Source organism: Rattus norvegicus, chromosome 2, assembly GCF_036323735.1.
Source record: "Rattus norvegicus strain BN/NHsdMcwi chromosome 2, GRCr8, whole genome shotgun sequence".
Lineage (NCBI taxonomy): Eukaryota > Metazoa > Chordata > Mammalia > Rodentia > Muridae > Rattus > Rattus norvegicus.
The window spans coordinates 126,518,680-126,542,045 of record NC_086020.1 but is presented as its reverse complement, the minus strand read 5'-3'; the positions used below and the strand labels follow the sequence as shown (position 1 = coordinate 126,542,045).

Below are 23,366 nucleotides of genomic sequence, written 5' to 3'. Positions count from 1 at the left end.
GTCTGGATGTGCACAGAGTGCAGTCTCTTCTGGTTTCCCAGTAGTGTCCGCCTCTCTGAAGGGTTAGCTCTCCCTCCCACGGGATTTGGGTGCAGAGAACTGTTTATCCGGTCTGTTTCCTTCAGGTTCCGGTGGTGTCTCATGCGCAGGGGTCCTACCGCTCCTGGGCCCTCCCCCACGGGAACCCAGAGGCCTTATACAGTTGCCTCTTGGGCCAGGGATGTGGGCAGGGGTGGGCAGTGTTGGTGGTCTCTTCCGCTCTGCAGCCTCAGGAGTGCCCACCTGACCAGGCGGTGAGGTCTCTCTCCCACAGGGTTTGGGAGCAGAGAGCTGCTGCGGGCCGGGATCCGCCCCTAGTTGACTTTTAAACTTTCAGTTTTCCCATACATAAAATTAGATCTCCCTAGGTTGTTTTGACAACTAAATAAGTTCATTTCTGAATGTACTTGAACTGCCTGTTGTGTGGGAAGCACTGTATGTTTGCTAGTATTATAACCACTATCATCTTTTGCTGGCTGCTAGGTTATAATCATATGGCAATGACCATCCATGCTGCTTGCAATCTAGTGGAGCATGACAGAACTTGATGTGCAGAGATAAATACTTTTTAATTTAGAATGAAATTAGCATTTTATTTAATTACTTGTATCTTGTTATCCTAAGTTTTGTGAAAAATTACTGTCCGTTCAGATAACTGTAACAGTGATTTTAAGATGCATGAGATGCTGTAAGTACAGTTTTCTCTATCTTGTCACCACCGAAGATTAAACATTTGATTTTGTCTGTGATGCAGTCAGTGATAGCAGTCCAAACACCTCATTGTGAAGCTGAGCTAATATACATCCATTGAAGGCATGTGAGCAGTGGCCTTTCACATGTGCAGGTGTTTCTGGGGACAGCAGCACTGTGCCTGCCACTGCTTGCCACAGATCAGCCTGTAGTCAGTATGTTCTAGTGGAACCAATGATTGGTGACATGAATCCATCCTGGCTTATGTATTTATAACACGTAGCTTACTCATCTTAACAGCCATTTCCTCAAATATAGTATACCTAGGACTTACTGACTCATACTGTTTATGTGGCTCATAAAGCTGGAGCTACTCTAAGAATATTATTTTATTGATTAATTTTAGAAATATAAAGTCAGAGGACAAAAACCAATACTGTATTCGCAATTTCAGTACTACATATTTTATTTGAAATTTGTTCTGACTCACTTCTTATGTAGACATATAGGTCCTTATGCTGATGGATAAGCAGGGAACCTGGAATGTTAGCACACAGGGTTGGTTTTTTCAAGGGAAAAAAAATGCAATACCTGTTTCCTGCCCTGAAGCCTAGAAATGTACATACATTCTGCCCTGGTGACCTTTGCTCTGTCTGTGTGACCACACCAGGACCCTCCCCCAGATCCTTATCATGAGTTTGTTTTTCTCATTAAATCTTTAGAACCTATCTTTATGGAAAGTGTCACATATACTTTACAAAGAATTTCAATGTAGTCATATCCAATATTTAGCTTGTTTTCTTCTTCTAGAGACATTATGTATGCTTTATTGTATACATGGGATTGAGTAATCACCAGAAAAGTTTTACCAAATTGTTCTGTGCTTAAATATGCTTAAACCACTCAGGGTCAGACTCTTGAAGTTTGAACCAACACCAGCTACTAAGTCATGTTGAACCAAATTGCCTCCTTTGCTGTGGATCCATCACTCTGCTGGCAGTGGAGATCAGAGACACCTGTATTCTTAGATGATTACATTATATCCTCAGCCTAAGATTTTTGAGATTAGCTTGACCCAGTGCAGTACATGCTTGTGTGTTTAAATTAAAAAGATGATGCCAAACAGAGTAACACTCATCTTTAATCTCAACACTCAGGAGACAGAGGCAAGCTGGAGGCCACCGTGGTCTCTATAATTGAGTTTCAGGCCAGCCAGGATACATAGTGAGAGCCTGCCTCAAAGGAAGAGGAGGAGGAGGGGGAGGGGGAGGAGGAGGAAGGGGGGAGGAGGAGGAGGGGGAGGAGGACGATGACGACAACAGCAATTCTGTGCATGAGCTAACTTCAGCTTATGAAGCATAAGATATAGTGATGAAAATGTACCTCACATGAACAGACACAAATACAGTCTACTGTGTCAATTGGAATATTTAATATTTGCAAAATTTGAACTCCACTGTGAAACATTGCATGAGCCTCAGTTTGTTTTGTTTTCTGAAACAGCATGTCACTGTACTCCAGGCTGATCTTGAACTCAAGGTGGTGCTTTTACCTGAGCCTTTTGAGTGCTAGTATTCCAAGCATGGTTGGCTCTGTGTGTAAGCCTTAAGGATAAATTCTGTAGAAGCACAGTGGCTTATGAGTTTATGAGGGATACAGTGTTTAGCAAGATATACTATTATTTCAGTACCTCGTAACATCTCAAAATAAAGTCAGTGAGACTTTTACATTTTTAAATTATCTTTATTTGCCTTTTTGTGGTAAAACAACAAAATATATACATATAATATATGTATGGTAAGTTGTGATTATTAAATTGCCATCTGTTTATTTGTCTGATTGTCTGTTTTTAAGCTAAGGTTTCCTTTTGTAGTTCCAGGCTAGCCTCAGATTTATGATTCTGTGCCTTGGCCTCTAATGTTCAGCATTGCAAACGTCTACCACCATACCCAGCATGATATAATTTTTTAGATTTTTATGTGTATTTGTGTATGTCTGTCTGTACATATACCAAATGTGTGCAGTGCCCACAGAGACAAAAAGAGGGCATCAGAACTTTTGGAACTGGAGTTAGATTTGAGCAGCCTTATGTGGAGGCTGGGAACCTAACCCAGGTCATTTTGCAAGAATATCAAGTACTCTTAGCTGCTGAGCTATTTTCCAGCCCAATATACAATATTTTTTTTGTTTTGGGGGTTTTTAGTTTGGTTGGTTGATTGGATTTTGTTTTCTTTTTGTTATTTGTTTTGTTTTTCTTTTTAAGACATGGCCTCACAGCATAGCCCCAGCTAGCCTTGAATTCACATGTAGATAGACTGGCCTCAAACTCACATAGATCTGCTTGCCTCTGCCTTCTGAGAGCTGAGGTTAAAGGTGTGTGCCACCAAACCCAGCTGTCATATAAAATTTAATTGTAACAGATATGTGTCATTTAAGTTTACCTTCTGAACCATTTTTACTTGTTTCAATACTGGTAAGTATATCCACAGTGTAACTACCCTAGAATAGATGTACATTTTATATATTAGTTACTTCTCTATTATTGTGACAAAGTACCATGACCAAAACAATGTATAAAACAATGCATTTAATTTGGGCTTATAGTTTCAGAAAGTTAAGGTTCTTGATGGCAGAGTAAAAACATGGCAACAGGAATAGGTGAGAGCTCACATCTTGATCTGTAAATATGAAGCTATGAGAGAGCACACTGGGGATGGTATGTGTTTTTAAACCTCAAAGCTTACTGCCAGTGACACACCCCTTTTAACAAGGGCATGCCTCCTAATCTTTTCCAAGTAGTTCCTCCAATTGAGGACCATTTATTCAAACATGAACCTGTAGGGTCCATTCTCATTCAAACCACCACATTTTATGAAGAAATTACTAAGTTATTTGAAAAACTTTTGTTCAAATTATAAACATGTCTCACTAATACTCAGTTTTACATTGTTTTATTTTGTTTTTAAGTATATAAAATATATTTACATATATTTCCAAACTCCCTTCTTCAATTTTATTTTGATCAGATCTATTCTCCCTGTCCCTTGTTGGTTAATAGGAGTGAGCTGAGCCGACAGAAGCTTCATACCCAGGAGCTACTTTCTCAGCTGGAAATGGCAAATGAGAAGGTAGCTGAGGTAAGAGAATGAACTCCCGGTCCCTGGTTGTCATCCCCTTTCCCCATCCCACCTCATCCCCACATACATACACTGTAGCATTTTAACTGCACCAATCTAAACTAAGTCTCTTACTCAGAAATAACCACATGGAACTATCAATAACCCAAAAAAAATACAGTGTAGATAAAAGCTTTGAAAACCAGGGATTCATCTTTTGTACATGGTAAGAAGTAGAATTCATACTTTGGTCTAATAGTATAATTTGTGCACTGTTTTAGAGCCCTCTTTTTTACATGAGAATCAAAGATTGTTTTATTTACCTAATTTCTCTTAATTTGTTTTACTCCATCACAAAAGACACATCGAAAATACTAGAAAAATAGTATTAAGATAGTTCTACCTGGGCTGGAGAGATGGCGCAGCGGTTAAGAGCACTGACTGCTCTTCCAGAGGACATGAGTTCAATTCCCAGTAACCACATAGTGGCTCACAACCATCTGTAATGGGATCCGATGTCCTCTTCTGGTGTGTCTGAAGTGAGCTACAGTGTACTCACATACATAAATAAATAAATCTTTAAAAAAAAAAAAAAGCCCAGCAAGCAGCCCAGCTCTTGCCTCTGACCTTATATTTAAAAACAAAAAAGATAGATCTACCTTAGAATCATATGCAAAGAAAGAGTTATTCTTTTTTATTCCCCTATGGCTTTCTAAAAGCAGTTTCTAGGCTTAAGGCTCCTAGAGCTCTAGATCCTCATTTATGTAAATTAGCCTCAGTTATGTGGGACAGCATCCTCTCCTTGCTGTCATCCACAAGAGATGCAAAGAGATCACCACTCTTGAACATCATGACATTGCTGGTATTAGACGCTTAGAAAATGGTTAAAGGTTTTATATTAAAATATTCCACATAATTTTCAGTACAGTGGAGTTAAGAATATTTGCTCAAAAGGAACCAGAAAGATCAGATTTATGCAGTCTGCACTTTGGTCTGCATTATGGTAACTATGTAAAAAGATCATATATATATATATATATATATATATATATATATATATATATATACACATACATATACAGAATATATATGTGTATATATATACATGTATATATATTCTGTTTATAGATACTAAAATGATCCTTGCAGATAACAGGATCTCTCCCCAAGTTTTCTTTATTATATGACGTGTCTCTTAAAATTTAAAACTTAAATTTAATGCTTGAACAACTTGGTCAATTACAGCTGATATTAGGTCTCTTCATAGATTTAATTTTGCTTTTGGACACTATCAATTAAATAACCCAGTACTATTATAATAATGTTATTTGTACAAAAACAAATTTTTCAGATGCACTGTGCCAAGCAGGTAAGTATGGAAAAACAACACATTTTCAGTTGACAAATTGTCTTTAACTTGTTTAGGTGACAGTATGTAATGATGGCTTGGTGTTGTATTATCATCCCTACTATATCATGGTATTACAAACGAGGCTGAGTAAATAACGTAAAACTGTGTCTTCATGGTTCCAGAGGCAAGAATGTGTTTACAATGTTGGCTTCACAAATACAGGGGATTAAAACTACAGCATCTTTGGGGAATATATTTCAATAAATACATGGCAATGTCTAATAACCCTGTTGAGCCAAGAGCTTCTGCACGATGCGGATGTCCTGGGGAAGCACACAGAAAGAAACAAAGTTCACTCCAACCCTTTACTGGAGCTGTGGTTGTAAGGCTGGTGCTTCCTTCTAGGACCTCTGAAGTACCACAAGCTCAACAACTTAGGACAATGGTTCTCAGCCTTCCTAATGTTACAACCCTTTAATACTGTTTCTCATGTTGGGGTAACCCTCAACCATAAAATAATTTTTGTTGCTACTTCATAACTGTAATTTTGCTACTTTATGAGTCATAATGTAAATATCTGATACGCAGGATATCTGATATGCAACCCCTGTGAAAGAGTCATTCAACATCTGCCAAATGGGTGTGACTCACAGATTGAGAACGACTGACTTAGGAAAAAGTAAAATCAACATTGTGATATTATGCCTGTAATTGGAAACTATCCAAATATACCCAAAATATAATTGGGAAATCTTAATGTGCAGATAGGTACTGTTCTCTTTATTTTACAAGTAGTAATGATGTCCAGATTCATCATTGGCTAGTCCATAAATCATGTCTGTAGCACATCTGGATTTGAATTTGTTTTATATTTCCCCTTAAAAGAATGAAAAGTTAATTCTGGAACATCAAGAAAAAGCCAACAGACTTCAAAGGCGTCTAAGTCAGGCAGAAGAGAGAGCTGCTTCAGCGTCCCAGCAGGTAGGGGACGTCCTCATTATCTAGAGCTGATAAACAACCTTCATAGATGAAAAATAAAGTTCTCAGAGAACAGATAGTTTGATCTTGTCAGTTTACCTGCATAAAATTAATCTCTTTAGTATTTGCAGTTAAAAATGTAAAGCTGAAAAAATAAACATCAGTATCTTCTAGCTACACCTACATGTAAAACTACCATGTATCTCTGGTAGGCAGAGATAACTTTTTAATTGAAATTTAATGAAGTAAAGACATGATGTCATACTAGCCAGATGTGAAGTGTTTGATAACTGTGTGGCTAGCAGGAAGATTGGGCAGAGCAGATACAGAACATCACTGCACAAAAGTTACTGCCACATAACACTGTATGGGACATAACGTTCTGTCCAAAGTCAGGTAGATTCTCATGTCTGTATTTGAAAGTATCTTTCTGACGTTTCAAACTGTACTTTTATTTTAGAAAACAAAATATTCAGGTACAAGTTACTTTTATTGAATATACAGTTGTATATAACCAAATAAATCGAAAATATAATTTTAAAAAAACTTAACCACTGGGAAGTAATTTAGAAAGTGAAGTATAGCAGTGAAATTCTAGAAGAAGTAGTCATTTCTCATAATGTACATGCAATTTACATATGTGTGTATTTCTAAATTTAGGAGCAATAGCTTCAACTTTTAGGAAAAAAAAGACTCGTTGAGAGATCATTTAGGCAATTTGGGTGGGTGAATGGATGGATGATGGATGGATGGAGGGATGGATGGAGGGAAGGTAGGAAGGAGAGAATGATGACAACAAAGCAAATTAAATCAAAACTGCTGTTAATTAATAGTAGGTATAAATGTACTTTTACCATCAAAGAGCATTATTCCTAGGCACTGAGAACATGGATGTTGCCATTTAGTACCAAGTTGTTGTTGTTGTTGGGTTTTTGTCTTTGTTTTGAGACAGGATCTCTCTATATAGACCTCCTTCCCCTGGAATTCACTATGTCAACTAGACTGACTAGAGTTCACAGAAATCTGCGTAGTCTGCCTCTCCATCCTAAGTGTTGGGATTAAAAGCACCACACCTGACTTTCAGTCTGATATTAAAAGATTAAAAATCCGTACAAATACTCAGCACTAAAAGATGCATAAAACTGTTCAGATGGGGAAAATAATTCAAATATTAAAAGAAATAGAGTAAATCTAATATGCAATTATTTCTGAAGCAGATAATCTAAGAGTAAAGGAAAGTAGACTCAGACTTTTTAACTGCTAAGAGGTGTACTCACCTAACTGGGTAGATGCATTCACTTAAAATATATATACGTACAAATACCTCTCAGCTGCAATTGAAGAGCTGAAGAAAGCTGAAGGTGGTAGCTCTTTCCTGTAGTTCTGGGACTCAGGGCTTATGCTGGAGGATCAGAAGATTTAAGGCTAATCTAGACTACATAGTGAGATCCTGTCTCAATAAATAAATAAACTGAAGATAGAGATTGTATCTGAAGAGAGAACTAGAGTGGAGGACAGTTCCGGGAAGGAAGCCTGCCTTATACTGTGTGTTGTTTTGTATTGTTCAATTATTTTATCATATGTACATATAATTGACCCCAGTTAATATCCAAACATTACTTTCCTGTTAGACTTATCTTCCTTAAAATTTGTAATGATCCGGTTACCAGCTCTGCTTTATATTTGCCCAGACTGAATTTGTGTTTGAGACACTTTGCTGATTAACTTTTATCTAAATGTTTTTCACCATCTGTGGCATATAGGAATTCAGAGTATATCACTCTGAGCTATAGACTGTCACATTTGGCATGCATTTCTCTAATGTGATGCACATACTTCAAGAGTAAAATAGAATGATCACACAAAAAAAGACCTTGCAAGGCCCTTCCCCTCAGACTACTTGATAACTGTGGGTTGTAATATATCACACTGTGCTTTGTCTTAGTCTAATGCTCTCACAGAGAAATAGTCTAATGCTCTCACAGAGAAACTACTTACTGATTGTTTATTTTGTTTGCAGCTCAGTGTGATTACAGTGCAGAGAAGAAAAGCAGCTTCCATGATGAATCTGGAAAATATTTAAACATATTCATAGTTCACTGACAGAGCTGTAGAGTTGGGAAAGCTGTTGTACCAACCAAAGCATCTTGATATGGAGAAACTGCCGAGAGAGAATGGTGAAAGCTTGTGTCGTTTGCATAAGCATTTTCCATTCTGTTTGCAGGGTTATTGGAAAACAGAACAGTGACAGCTTCCTGTAAGTAAAAACTATAATCCTATATTTGAGATTCAGTGGAGAATAAAGCCAGCTGAGAAGAACTCACTGCCTTCATCAATGTGTCTATTTTTAATTCCCTTTTTTCCCTCCTTGGAAGAACATAATATTTTCAAGAGCTTTAATAAAATCTGTAGAATTTGATATTTCAGGTTCTAAGATTTGGAGATTTCATGTCTCATTTTTACTCCTAATTCACTTTTCTAGTTCCTAAGATTCTATTTTACTATGAACTCATAAATGTAATAAATTATATATTTTATAAAATTATGTTGTCATGTATTTGAATGCATAATTATAATGATTCATTTTTTAACCACATAATTTTAAGAATTTATAGACCTTGACAGCATTTAAGCATTAGGGGGAGGAGTTTATTCTTTTCTTTTTCTTCAAAGTTTACTAATCAGAGATCTTAAATTCTAAGGCTATATAGCTTTGAGTTGTAGTCCTACAATGCTTCATAGATTCATATACTTATTTTTTTCTGTTTCGAGCTTCCTGTGCACTGGTATAGCAGACATCTGAGTAACCAGCTAAAAGGCTTTAACAGTTTTCCAAATGAGTCGGAGGTAATATGAAAAAACCCCTATATATGCATTCACCCCCAAGTTTAGGAATGGTGCCAACAAACTGACATAGTCTCAGGGATCTTTGTCAAGGAGTTGAGAGTTGAAGTCATAAAAATGTACGTGTTTGCCTTAAAGCCTTCCATGATCGGGCTAGCCACTTCAGGCTTGTCCCACACCACTCTTTCCCATTCTTGTGCTCTAAACTTAGTGACCCTCTTTAATTTTGGAGATACAATATCCTTTCAACCATCAGCAAAGTCTGCATATGCTTTTGTATTTCTATGAGACCTTCAGATTTGAATATCACTTCCTTAGGGAGAGGTTCTCTAACTTGAGGCAAGGTGAACTCTCTTTTAATATTAGTGTTTTTAATGGTGTGCTTTTTGTCTCTCATTGCATTTGTCAATAGTTGTATTTTTTTTAACTTTGGGCAGGTCCTTGATACAAAGTAACATTTACTCTCATTCACCACTATGTCCTGAGCACCCTGCGAAATTCCTGGCATGTCAGGAATAACTGTTCTAAGTTTTTAAAAACAGGATCACACAGAATGGCCCCACTTGTTATATGAGATGAGGACTCCTTTGCATCTAATAATAACCTCTCCAGATATCTCTTCCTGAATGCTCCTAATATTCTCCAAGGGAAGGATAAGCTAGAGAGTATGTCATTCTGGCCTCTGGATTTGTTAATTTTTAATGTGAAAATACTAGTGGGCTTTAACATTTATGTGTTGGTCAATCCTAACTTCATTTACAAAGACAGTATCATTTCTGTGAACTGTGTTTTAGGTAATAGAGAAAATGAATAGGAAAGAAAAAAGAAATTGCCTAAATCCAACATTGAGGCCAACACAGCTAGTTCATTTTATTTATCCATGCATCTCTTATTATGTAAGAATAAGAGAAAGAAAGGAGATATGATTAACACTTCTTCCTTTTGTGTACAAATATGCAAATTGGGGCAGTTAGTAGTTTCCTAATTCTTTTCTATGTAAAAACTCTAAGTACCCCACATATAGGAGAAAATTAGCAGCAATTCAGCCATCCATTTATTTGGCAGATACAATTTCCTAGCTACACTGTCCTTTTAAAGCAGCTCTCAAACAAATCATCATAAAAATTATTTAAATATTACATAAACCTGTTTTGGAGCCATAGAACATTTGAGCATTAAAAAAAATAATAACAAAATTCAGAGCTCAGCAATTATGAGCACTTGATGCTCTCTCAGGACCCCAGTCAATTCCCAGACCCCTCAGAGGACAGTGCACAACCACCTAAACTCCCAACTCCAGGAGACCCAACCCCCTTTTCTAGCCTCTAGGGGTACTTGCTTCCATGCACACAAAACAATACAAGGACACACACATAATTTAAAATAAATCATTTTTTAGAAATAATAAACTTAAATAATACAAACACAGAACTCACAAAATCCTCAAAAATATAAAAACTTAAAAGCAAATGAGCAAAGCAACGAATTTAGCTAGGCACTGTTGTTCACATCTCTAACTCCAGTATGGAGGATATCAGGCAGAAGGATGCCCAGCCAACCTGGCCACATCACCATTGCAAGTCAGCCTGAGCCCTGTCCTAAAACAAAAAACAAAAAATAACAAAGAAAATGGTATTTGGGGAAGTAAACTAATAAATTTATAATAAGCTATATTCAAAATAATTTATCAGAATAACTTTGTTTGGGGACTAAGGAGATGGTTGCACAATTAAGAGCACTGGCTGCTTTTTCAGAAGACCTGGGGTTTGTATGCCAGCACCCACATGGCAGCTACCAACCAACTTCCACTCCATTTCCAGATGATCTGGCACCCTCTTCTGATTTCCATGTGGTGCAAAGGCGTACATGCAAGCAAATCATCCATATATAACTAAGTACAAATGAATAAAATTAACTTTAATTTCCCTAACCATATACAAGAGATGATGATTGTCTCTCCTACCAATCATTAAGTCATATGAATGTTTAGCATTTGTGGTAATATTAATGATGTTGTTTATATGAAGAAGAAAAATAACTTCATACACAGAAAAAGAAAGTCATTTTGAAAGTAATTTTTTTATAGTGCTATCACCTTTTAGCCCCAGAATTTATTATAAACCTTGGCAGTGGGCTGGGGGGTATGCTTGGTGATACTGTACTCGCCTATATGTGCAAGAATCTGGTTTCAAGCTTTAGCACAGCAAAAGCAAAAATCCCTAGACACTGCACCTTCCCACAGATAGCGGTGTGCACCATGACCCTGTTACCTCAGCTAGCCACTGTTCCCTTACTTGATAACAAGTCAGAGCCCCTCAGTATGGTTGCTCAGTGTGTTTCCAATCAGGTCCCTGGTGCAACTTGCACCTTACCCTAAGAACAGCAAGAAAGACCCACCCAGCCTTCTGCCTTGCAAATAAATGTTCACTTGTACCACACTAGTCATCTTTCCCTTATCTAATCTAATAATTCTAGGAAGAAAATGACTAGTCTTCTTAGAAATTCTGTGTAGCATCCTAGTAATGATTCATTCCTTTAGTGTGTATTGAATCATTTAATTCCTTTTATAAAGCATTATCAATATTTTCATTCAGTATTTTCACTTGAAGCTCGCTCAGTCCTTTCTTGAAGGGAAAAAGTTCCAGAAGAATACCGTATGATGTGTAAGGAAAACTGTTAGCACTTGGATTTGTGGAAACAGAAATGACACTAGTGTCTTGTCTTATGTAAACTAATATATTTATAAGGGTAAAATTTATTAGGGTAAAACTAATATAGTTATTATAGTAAAAAGTACAATTGAAACAGTCACAGTTTAACTTATACCTAAAATAATTCGCTGGAAAATTGTCCCAGATATGTGATAAATGTCCTGATACATATATATTACTGGTATATGTTCATTATAGTCTATGGGGTGATAGGCATTTACATTTATTATCACATATAACCCAACACTGCTACTTGGTGGAGATGATTTCCTGCCCAATAATGGGAAGTTTATCAAAAGTTAAATATCACAGGCAAATGACACACTTGGGTTTAGAACCAGAATTCCTCATACTCTGCAGCATGGTGTTTTTCAGTGTGTGGTATCAGTCTGCTGAGTCAGCAGTACTCTTTATAAATATTGTCAGTGCCTGGGATGGAACTCAAATCAGCATTTGGGTACCCGACTAGACTAGCTAACATCCTCATTTTAGGTTACAGGTCTGAATTCTTCATCAAAAATATAGGTCTCTAGTTCAAAATCCATCACATTCCTCAAAAAAAAAAAAAAAACCTACCCTGGTTGGTATGGTTCTTCAGAGCAAAATCCCCACTTAACTGGTATGACTTACTGTTAATTTGCTTTTCTGTTGTTGTGATAAAATACCATGACCAGGAGCAACTTGAGGAAGATTTCTTTGGTGTATGGTGCCAAAGAGCTAGAGTTCAAAATGGTGAGGGCAGCATGGCATAGTGTGGCACGTGGTTGATCACATCTTTACTGCACACAGCAGAGAGTGCAAATACAGAGAGCCTGTCCCCACTGACAGCCTTCCTCCAATAAGTCTGCATCTCCTAAAGGTTCCTAACCTCCCAAACAGTGCTGCCTGCTGGGCACCAAGCGAACCTGTGGGAAACATTTCTTCTTTAAACCTCCACACTTACCTATGCCCATGTTTTGTATAGATTTGGTCTTTTAATCATATCTAGTGCTTTGTTCATATTTTTTACTGCTTCATTAAAAAATACCTACATTCTCTGGATATATTGATACCTTCTTTTGAAGACCTCACAGTGTCTTCCACTTGACTGTTGGTAAAACTTCCCATTCAAGTTTTTATTTAATATCTTGAGGTTTTTGTTTCTGAAATTTCATTTTTATTTTTCTTCACATTTGTATCTCTTTACTAAATTATTCTTTTATATCCTGTATTGGACTTGTTTTGTTCAACAGCTTTTGTATCTTTGAATTTATTCATGGGTTTTTTTATTTTATTTTATTTTATTTCAGTTTTGTTGAGCACTTTTGAAGATGACTCTTTTGAATTCTCTGAGATTTCATCCAACTCATTCTCATTGGAATCCATTACTGCAGAATTAGTGATTTTCAGAAGAGTCATGTTGCCCTGGTTTTTCATGTTTCTTATGGTCCGCCTTGGCATTTGGTATATCTGGGTCATTGGTTGGATTTTTGTTTCTTTCATTCGGAGTATTTGCAATGCTCAAATGGTTGTAGCACTGTTGATACTAGCATTTCTCTACATAAGACTTGGAGTGTAATTCAGTAACTAAACCCTCATCTATGCTCAGCACACTAGGCTTACCAGCTGTTCTCCAAGAGCTGAATACTAATTCCAGAGCTGTCACAACCAATAGATGGAAATACAGCACAGCCTATAGAAACAATCACTGAATTCCAGTAACAGGAGAGGGGGTATAGGAACAAGGGTAGTACAAAGTCTACTAAAATACCTGTTTAGCCAAGGTAAGAATGGCATGGAAGGGAGAAACTCACGACTAGAGGCTAGAACTGCAGAGGAAAAACTAGAAAAAGGAAAATAATCAGTGAAGGAGGAAGATAGACAGCTCCAGAGGGGAAAGAAGAAGGAAACAGGGTGGAATCATTTAAAACAATCTGTCCACTGAGGCTGAGGCAGGAGGCCTCCAACTCCAGCCTCTGTGTCTGTGTTTGTGTGTTCTGGAGAGCTTACCAAAACAAAGTGCAAACAAAAATAAGACAGGACAGTGCCTTAATTAGATTATTGCAGGGAGAAGAAAATTTATTTCACTCACATTTTCATGAGCCATCTTTAACTTAAGCAGCCAGGGCAGGAACCTGGAGACAGGAGCAAGACCATAGAGGAGAACTGCTCATTGGCTTGTACCTCCTGGCTCACCCTGCTTTCTTTAGAGCACCCAAGACCACCAACCCAGGAATGGCACCACCCACAGAGGAGTTGGCTCTTCACAAATTAAGAAAATATCCTACAGTCTTGCCTGCCCGCAGTCCACTTTTACAGAGACATTGTGTCAATTAAGGTTTCCTCCTCTCAGATGACTGTAAATGTGTCAAGTTGACATAAACTAGCTAACACATCCATTGAATTTAAATTAGATACTAACTAAGGAAAGGACCAAAGTGAAGGAAAGAGTGCTGGGTGCAGGTTCCAGGTCTGTGTGTCATCTCACTTAAATACAGGTGCCAACCCATCCCATGCTGACCACGCTCTACAGGAAGGCTGAGTAGCCCAGTGAAACTTCTCTGGGCTTCCAGAAAAACCTTTGCCCATGTCCACCTCGCTGTACCCTCAGCAGGGCTCTTTTTCCAAATGGCATCTACTCAAGGAAGGTGCAGGGGAAGACAGCCTTTGCCTTCCCTCCCATTTGTTATTTGAAGTACTGTGTGGGTTTACTGAGGCACTGGAAGATGTCATAAAGCCAAAGACCAGGTTTTCTGTATCCTCTGCACTGGAAAGCACTCCTCAGTGAAATCCCTCCCGACTGCACACTCAACTTTCCTATTTTCCAGTTCCCTCCTTTCTCTGCTACTGAAAGCAGGGTGACTGCTATCCTGGAGCTTCCTGCCATCTGTGTGTGCAGGCCATTCTTCAGCCCTCATCAAGAGTCTTGATACCACATCCTGCCCTTTCTGACTGGAGCGCTAATTTGAAAGCCCTTTGTTAGCGCCTTGAAAACCTCCTTGAGTGACTTTATATCTAGTAAATATATCTGTATATCTTTATTTCTAGTAGATATAAAGTCAAATCTGGTCATATTCCCAAACCTAGAAGACTAAAGTGTCCAAATCCTAAATATCAGTCAAGTAGTGGAAAACCCTACATTTCTAAACAAAGAGAACAACAGTCCAAACACCGAAGCTGAAGCCGGCACAGAGCCACAGCTGGGGAGGGAAAGGAGAGAGCCTGCCTTTGAGGATACTATGTGGGGAGACGAGAGGAAAAGAAGTGCTTCCTGAAGAGATTCACCAGCCAAACAAGTAGGTAAAATAACCCACAGTCCCACATTGGTAGCTCCACTGTGAAAGCTCAGTCATACACAAGCTAGGCCATGGTACTGGCTGGCACCCCTTTATGAACGACAGTGCCATTCATTTTTCTCTCCTTTGCTACTTGACCTGGCATTACTTTGTTTCTTTCTGCTTCAGGTCCTTAGTGCTGGGATTACAGGCAGTTCCCACCACACTCCACAGCACTGCTCATCCAGTTACAAAATGACTAATGACTAGCTTTGTTTTGCTTAATATCACAAAAAACGTTGTGAGAATTTTGTATTATTTGTATTTAGTGTCAAAATATTAGTCTTAATAGCAGGCATTGTTGTCAAGAAACTAATTTTAAATAATTTCATCTTCCAAACATTGTTGAACTATCCAGAATTATTCTTTGCATTCTTAACAGTATTATTTTCATAATCCTATGAAAATTTGTTTTACTGTAGGTATATATGTTGCATGAAAGTATATAGCCAAAGTAATTCCATTCTTCCTAGCAAAAGGCAGAACATAATCCCTAACAGACTGGACTTCTCTCATTTTATGCTCATAGTCTCTTAACATAATGTGCTAAGCCAAAACAATTGACTTTACTATTTAAAGTGATTTAATGAAGTTCACAATGTATATAGACCTGTATGTCCTCAAAAGCATTTGAACTGCTTTTTGTGAACTATTTTCATGTTGAGATCAGCAGAGGCTGGAGACTCAGACTCTCAGACTAGCTGGGAATGGTTTCCAGATCACCCCACAGATGGTGAGCCTCAGTTTCCTCACTGGCAAAAAGAGAACACTGCCTGCCTAAAGACAAATTGGTATACTTAATGCAGACCAGTGCTTGCCCCCTTGGTGAGCCCAGTCTAATTACCAAGTCTGGAGGCTCCTCTGAAGGCTGTACAGAATGACAGAATCTGCCATTTGGAAGTTGTCACTGTGGAGATAGCATTGGCAAGGTTACAGCTAATTAGAGGAAGCAGGAGTTCATTTCAGCACAGCTTGAGTCAAGGAAACAAGACTCGGCTGTTGCAACAATCTAGCAAGAAATAAAGAACCATATAGTGATGATGGAACCACATGAAATGGAATTGTTGGGGTGTTACAGTAGGAACCCTGACAACGAGCCATTGAAGAAAGCACTCACAAAGGATGCCCTGGTGTCACTGCCTAAAGAGAAAAACTGAATATCCAGACCTCACGCATTCATATAACCTGAGAATCATTTCGAGAATTCAGTCCACTCAGAAAGAACTGGGCTGCCTAGAGAGCAGCAGAAACCAAGGAGTAGACAGGAGAGCAGATTAGATTGACTTCATCTTTTTCAGAGAGGCCTCTCAAAACTCTGGCATAGAAGAGACTGCAATATCTAATGCAGTTCTATGCCTTAAAGAGAAACTAAAGGAAAGATTTCAGTGTTGCAATTAGTGGCAGTTTGTTGCAGATGGCTAATGTTTCAAAGGCAGAACCATTTTCTCCTTGATTTGGGTGGAAACATGAACTCAAATCCCTGGTGCCACATTTCCCATCACAGATGATAGAATTGCCAACACCAGGCCCTTCCTTTGGCTCCTGGGAACTTAATTTCCCTAGGGAGCTTTTGTGATTATTCAACTTGAAGACCTTAAAGAAGAATCACAGTTATTTCTCTCTGGAGCCTTATGAGAGCAAGCAACAGAAGTAAATAGTCACTAAGGAGGACAAGGAGAAATAAACAAGGGTTGAGACTATTGGATAGTTCATGTTAGAAAAGTCTCACAAATTATAAATTTGAATTGTAATGCTATGCCACCACTGCCTCTAATCATAATCTCCATGGATGGGTACACTGTATCAGATTTTCTGCTCCCAACATGAGGGTGCATTTGACTGCCAATTGTCTAATACTGTCCCCCACTGCAAATACTCAAAAACTAAAAATTAGAATGAGACCCAGTTCTGCCAAGTCCCAGTGCTGTGATCTTGGAAATCCTTTTCTGGGATGTAGGTCAGTTCCTCTTATTTGACCTACTGTTCCAGTGTTCTGTGCTCAAAGGCATTTAATAAAACCACTCTGAAAAAAAAAATGTTAAGCACGTCATAAAAATAACCTTCAGGAATAACAGCTTCAGCTTCAATTCATAGCAGATTCCTGGGCCTTCCTATTAGTAAAATCGTATATATGGCTTACTACAGTTCAATGTGTAGAATGTTTTAAAATATTGCAACTCTAGTAAGACACCAAGATGTTTGTTTTTGCAGCAGTAGAGATGGAAACCAGGGTCTTGCACATGCTGGACAAGTGATCTCCCTCAGAGGAACACTCAATTATGTCTTTTAGGAGTGTCAATTTGAAGATTTTTGAGAAAGCCCCTAGTGATTTTTCTATCTTAACCTCCCAAATTACAGGATTACAGGCATGTGCTAGGCAAGGTGGCATAAATCTCTTCAAAAATTGGGAAAACTGGCTCATGAGGCTTAGTGATTTGGCTAAGGTGATGTGAATAGTAAAGGCTCAGCCTTTAAACCCTAACATCTATGTTACTTCAACAAGTAAGTGTGTTCAGATCCTAATTATATTCGGGAAGAGCCCAAGTGGCAAGGAAAGAGGAGGAGGTGGTAGGAAATAGGCGGCATCCAAGGAAACTGTTAGTATCACGCCCAGTGAGTCTTCTCCAGTGTAGGTACATCCTATACAGTTCTCATTCTCAATATAATTAACTGTGAGACAACAAAGCCACCACTTAAGGACCCTGAACTTACACCTTAACCAAAAGCAGACTTCAACAGACACTTAAAAATGTATTGCAAAATGTACAGCATTTATTCACATACAGACAAAAAGGCACAAATTCTACTAAATAGTTCAACAAAAAAATACAGCTGTCTTCAACTAGTTTTATAAATACTTTCAAAAAGGGGATAGAAATAAATACAGGATTGGGCCATGTAATATAAAATAGTCATCTCTACATAGACTTTGTTTAACTTCTGATTTTAACTCTTCATGCACCTTTTTTTTTTCAATTTTAGTTGAATGGACACCAAGCTAGGCACATAGTGAAAAATCCTCTGTACAAGGTTACAAATGTAATGACGAGTCTGTCCATTTTAAAATAATTAAGATTTGTACACAACACATAAAACCCTTCATTTAAATTTTTGTTTATAACCTAACAAATGACATTCCAGGCAACTTTACAAAAGTTCAACTAGCCTACATTTTGACATAATACATTGATCATAATCAAAGATATTTCTTGGTCAGGATGCACAAGGAAGATTCAAAAGAACAAACAAACAAAAAAGCTCAATACTAATAGAATGCAAGTGGGTAGGTGGACTGTGGCTGCTTGTGGCCACCTCATACAGAGTTCCCAGCATGACATGAAACTAACTTACAAAGCTATCATTACACTGTCAGAAACCGTGCTCTAGACCATTTGCATTTCAAAGCAGTAATTAAACATGTGGGCTTTATTTTTTTTTATTTAGTTTTTGTGGGGGAAATTTTTTTTTATTTTTTTTTTTTACTATTTTGTTGGGTTTTTTTTGTTTTGTTTTGTTTTGTTTTGTTTTTGGTTCAGCATAACTTGGAACATTTGAAAGCTTTTCAACCTAAATGTGGGGGAAAACAGGTAAGGCATTATTTTTGCACAAAACTAGCATTCCTAATAGTGCAAATGAATCTGGTGCCTCCTAAAATGGTGAGAGGCCGTACACTCACTAAATCAATTTAGGTTTTCTTTCTATGGCTTCACAGGTTATCCCTCTATAAATCCTATCTCACCAGAGCTGTTGCTGTTATCAAAAGATAACTAGATAAGGGTCCAGCCTTTTCCTGTATCCAGCACAAGGGTTTTGCTCATATGCAAAACATCTCATTTTTAAATTAGGCTACAAGCAAAAGTACAACTTGGACTCCTAAAAATCTTCTAATACTGGTAGCAACAAGCTGATCTGGACAGCAGTCTCAAAGGAGCTCCATAGCTCAAAAAATAGTCAATCTAAAACCTGGGTCATCCTTTCCCCTCCCCTGAATTAGCTACTACAATGTACTTGAGAAGTTAAGACTTGGTTTGAAAATGTCATACATACAATGAGATGCATCAGATCTGTCATTTGATCATCTGATAAAACTTGCATAGCAAGATGGAATTCAATAAGCCTTTTCTGTTGTTGACGATCATCTGGAAGACTTGAAAGCTTCTACAAATTCAAAACATTGCTCATTAATTATCAGAATGTCCCTGCCACATGGAAACAGATGTATAAATGAATCAGGAATCTGAACATTGATATTAATAAACTAAGGGTAATTTCGGGGAAACCGGGCTTACTCCAAATGCCCTTAATTCTAAATCTCATTGCTACTGAAACTTGCCTTCTCTTAAATTTGATTCACAACTACATTGAATTCCAAAGAAAATAACAGGACTTTAACACTATCCACTTGTCTGAATACATATGCACTATATGAGGAGTGCAAAAACAGAACATTATACTCAAATTTAATGCTAAATTTATTATTGCTGATAACTTACTAATTATTGCCATATGCAATTCGAAAGTCCAAGTTACAAATCAAGAGTTTAGAAACCTATTCCAACTCCAGAAACCTATTCAAGGATACATTTTGACTTCTTTCCTGTATAACCTTGATGCAACTTATTGCCTTTCTATGTTTTAAAATATAACCTGTTTTGCTTCTTTTTTTCCTTTTGCTTAAGGAATCCACTCATGGTGGAAGCCTGGATTTCCCAAATATGTACTAGTGGTTGACTCTGCAGAGTGAGAGTCACCAAAGTCTGAAGTTCATCACTTGAACTCGAATAACCACTGTATTATTGGAAGCCAGATGGCTAAGTACTGGCAGTAGCCAGGGGAATCCCATTTGGGTCCAAAGGCCAGCAGTTAGGAAAGAGGAAGGTCAAGCGGACTAATAACACCTGGGCCTCAGCTGCCCTTTCTCACAAAACTTTCTTGACAACTTTTTCTCTACCCGTCCTATGTCCACAGCCCACTCAGGGCTTCAGGACCTCGCTACACAAGCCCTAAATCTCACTGCAGCAGCTCTGCTCCTCCAGCCTTCCAGCAGTGCCTGTTGTGTAAACTCTTCCCCTGGATGCCACATGTGCAAGATCCCAGTGTTGCTCAAGTTTCTGAGCCTCAGCTACTCACAACCACACAGCCTGGGAGCCAAATGCTGTCAGCATTTACCATTCCTAGAAAATAAGCTCTGTGGGCTATAAATGGTACATGAGGGCTTCTATAAATAGGACTTATTCACTACACAGAATTCTATGATTCTGCTAGAGTATTCAAGAGTTTGTGCTTTGGGGAAAATGTAGAGGGCAATAATACTATTCAAGCCTGGCCCCCTCTGTAAAGTTACTTCATTTGTTTTCTTAGTGTTTAGTTCAGGTTCTAATCTTAGTGTCTTATGGTTACAATCTACTCTTCTGTTTCCTCAACAAGTTGCAAATAACACAAACTTCTCACAATGATTTATAAATGACTGGAAAAAAAATTCAATCTGAATTGCAAGAAAATCTGTTTGTGGAGCTCAGAAACAATGGGTTTTTGCTTGCCCCCATATCAGAGCTCTCCTCAGCACATGGCAACATATGCTTCCACACCGGCTGTTTCATCAAGAGGCCAAGATGCTTCTCCTGATGATATCTGTCCTCCTGCTGATGGTGCTGCTGGCATGGATACATTTCTTCTCTGATGCCTCGCTTTCTGAGTCACTCATTTCCCCATCAGGGGCGTAACCATCGTTCTCACTGTCAGTTCTTAACCTGCTCTTCGATCTCTCCTTGGCTGGAGCTCGGCTTATACCCAGATGGGAGCAGTCTGAGTGCTGGTGGCAGGCCCCATCATGGGCTTCTCCTTGCTGCTGCCGTTCCCCCTTCTTTGGAATCCGGAATCCTCCCCAGCTTTTCACTGGGCTGGCAGGTGTTGTAGGCACTTTGACTAGGGAGCCATTGCACTTGGGCACAATCTCCTTCCTGGTGCCAGGTGCTGACTGCCCTACTCCAGGGGAGGTGGCAGCTCTTGTGTTGTCCAGATGCCTCTGGGATGTGTCTGTAGACCTGAGAGGCTTGTGACTCTGTTTAAAAGATTTGTCCTTTAAGTCTCCTTTAACAAGATCACAATGAAAACGATTGTCTCTTCTTTTCCCATGGTCTGGGGTCACCACACCATTTTTCTGTTGTGCTGATGATATGAGACGTGCTTCTGCAAAAGTCTTTTCAAAGCTCAGAAGGCTTTCTGGGACCCCCGACCCCTCCCTCCTACCAGACAGACCTGGCTGCTTTAGCAGGGTCTTTCCCTCAGTCCCAGAACTGTTCTGCAATGCATCTCGCTTATGGGACTTTTTCAGTGAATGAACCAAGTTAGTACCCATTTGTTTCCTGAAGAATGCAGAATGCCACTTCAAGTCCTCTATCTTGGGAACATTGGGGCCCACAGAAGGACTGTTGAACAAAAGCATGTTCTCCAGTGAGGAGCAGGAAGAAGGCACACCTAGGAACAGAAAACCACAGGGAAAATTACATAAGCAAATCCAAACTAATAAAGTTCTAGACCAGAAACATCATTATCAAACTGCCACCCAAGCAAGAGTCATCAGCACTTGGTTTTTAAAAAAAATGGGTTTTTAAAGACATGACCTCCTTCAAGAATCTGCTTTCAATTTTTATAGTCAGTATATTAACTTTCTTATCCAAAACCACTAAAATACAGTTTTTTATGAAAATTGGGAATCCGCTCGAAATCTGTCCAGTGACAGCCACTACCTCTACTTAACAGCAGTTGTACTATCTACAAGTCGTCATCCGTCACTTTCCTCTCTGAACTAAGTAGAACTTCTAAGTTTCTTTCTCCAAAGGACCATTGAGGACAAATACATGTAAATGTGAAAACCGAATAAAGGTAAGTATTCACAATAATTTTGGACATAATATGAAAAAAAAGTTCATTCACTTTAGGTAAAATCTGTGGGGTTCAATGTGTCATCCAAGTTGTTAAATCAGTCTTTTATGCAAATCAAAACTTATGCTTCATAGCTTAGCCTGGTAAAAGCTTATATTTTCTGAATTCATGAATATCAATTCTCATCTAATTAGAAACTTACACTTCCTGTTTTCTTAGTCATTTTTTATTTAATGTGTAGGGTGTTTTGCCTGCATGTTTGTGTGTACTACATGGGTACTGTACCTGTGGGAGCCAGAAGAGGGCATCAGATCCTCTGAATCTAGAATTTATCTAGACAGTTGTAAGCTGCTATGTGGGTGTTGGGAATCAAACCCAAATCCTCTGGAATACTAAAGCAGACAAACACTCTTAACCACTCTCCACCTTACACTCCCTAGACTATTCCACATCTGTTTTGTATATTAGTTATGACCCACCAATGTGTTTCATACTCATTAGTAAACTTTATAACCCTGGTCTGAAAACCACTGGTGAATTCATAAGGACCATGGTTCTCTAAGAGTCTCGAGACCAACTACAAAAAAGTAGTTCTCATGTTTTGTCTCCTCAAGATGTGAACCACAAGGTTCTGTTCCACTGTGTCCTACAGGAACCCTCCTAAGATCTTACAACCCACAAGACCCTAACAGCAACACAGCTGAGGTCCTTTTTACAAGCTGTTCATCTGAAAATGGCTTTCCCAGAAAACAGTCACCTTTATGCCATGTGAAGTGCATCTTTTGTTTGTTTTTATTGAAATACCCAAAGCAAACAAAGATGAAGAGGACCCAATGTTGTCCGAACTATAATTTCTATCTACCTGACTTGGAGCCTGAGTAGCTCCAAAGTATCTAACAACAAGCCTCCTGGAAGTACCATTTCCACTGAGATGCTCTCAAACCACAGAATGACCATACTGGTTCCCAGAATCACAACAGTTTGAACCATGAACTCTAAAGAACACATGGAAAGTCATGGGCATCTCCCTTGAAACTGTCTTTAAAAGCAGAAGGAAATCCAGCTCAGTGTTTTAAGAGCAATGACTGCTCTTCCAGTGGTCCTGAGTTCAAATCCCAGCAACCACATGATGGCTCACAACCATCTGTAATGAGATCTAATGCCCCCTTCTGGTGTGTCTGAAGAGAGCTACAGTATAGCAGTATACGTGTGTGTATGTGTGTGTGTGTGTGTGTGTGTGTGTGTGTGTGTGTGTGTGTGTGTTATATTTTATATATATATATATAATCTTAAGAAAAAAAGAAATGAGAAGGAAAAGCCACCCTTGGGAGCTTCAGCTGCATTTGCTGTAGCATCCCACAAGAATAAAATCATTTTAACTGATTGTAATTGCTGATTCAAAATGAAGAGGAACATTTGTTTCTCTTTTCTGAATTTG

General features: G+C 38.5%; 2 protein-coding genes across 18 annotated transcripts in view; one reads left to right on the top strand and one right to left on the bottom strand.

The window, feature by feature from the left end:
- Sclt1 (sodium channel and clathrin linker 1) overlaps positions 1 to 8,610 on the top strand; it is a 158,444-nt gene extending 149,834 nt beyond the window's left edge. For 8 of the 11 annotated variants that reach the window (XM_039101819.2, XM_039101816.2, XM_039101818.2 and 5 more), the window contains 3 exons: positions 3,788 to 3,866; positions 6,082 to 6,177; positions 8,195 to 8,610. In XM_039101819.2, coding sequence (XP_038957747.1) covers positions 3,788 to 3,866; positions 6,082 to 6,177; positions 8,195 to 8,257 — 238 coding nt within the window. In that variant the 3' untranslated portion in view covers positions 8,258 to 8,610. 11 annotated transcript variants of the gene reach the window in all.
- A 9,183-nt stretch (positions 8,611 to 17,793) lies between these two features.
- Positions 17,794 to 23,366, bottom strand: part of Jade1 (jade family PHD finger 1) — a 53,129-nt gene continuing 47,556 nt past the window's right edge. For all 7 annotated transcript variants that reach the window (NM_001415052.1, XM_006232303.5, XM_006232304.5 and 4 more), the window contains one exon: positions 17,794 to 21,520. In NM_001415052.1, coding sequence (NP_001401981.1) covers positions 20,643 to 21,520 — 878 coding nt within the window. In that variant the 3' untranslated portion in view covers positions 17,794 to 20,642. The remainder of the gene's footprint in view (positions 21,521 to 23,366) is intronic.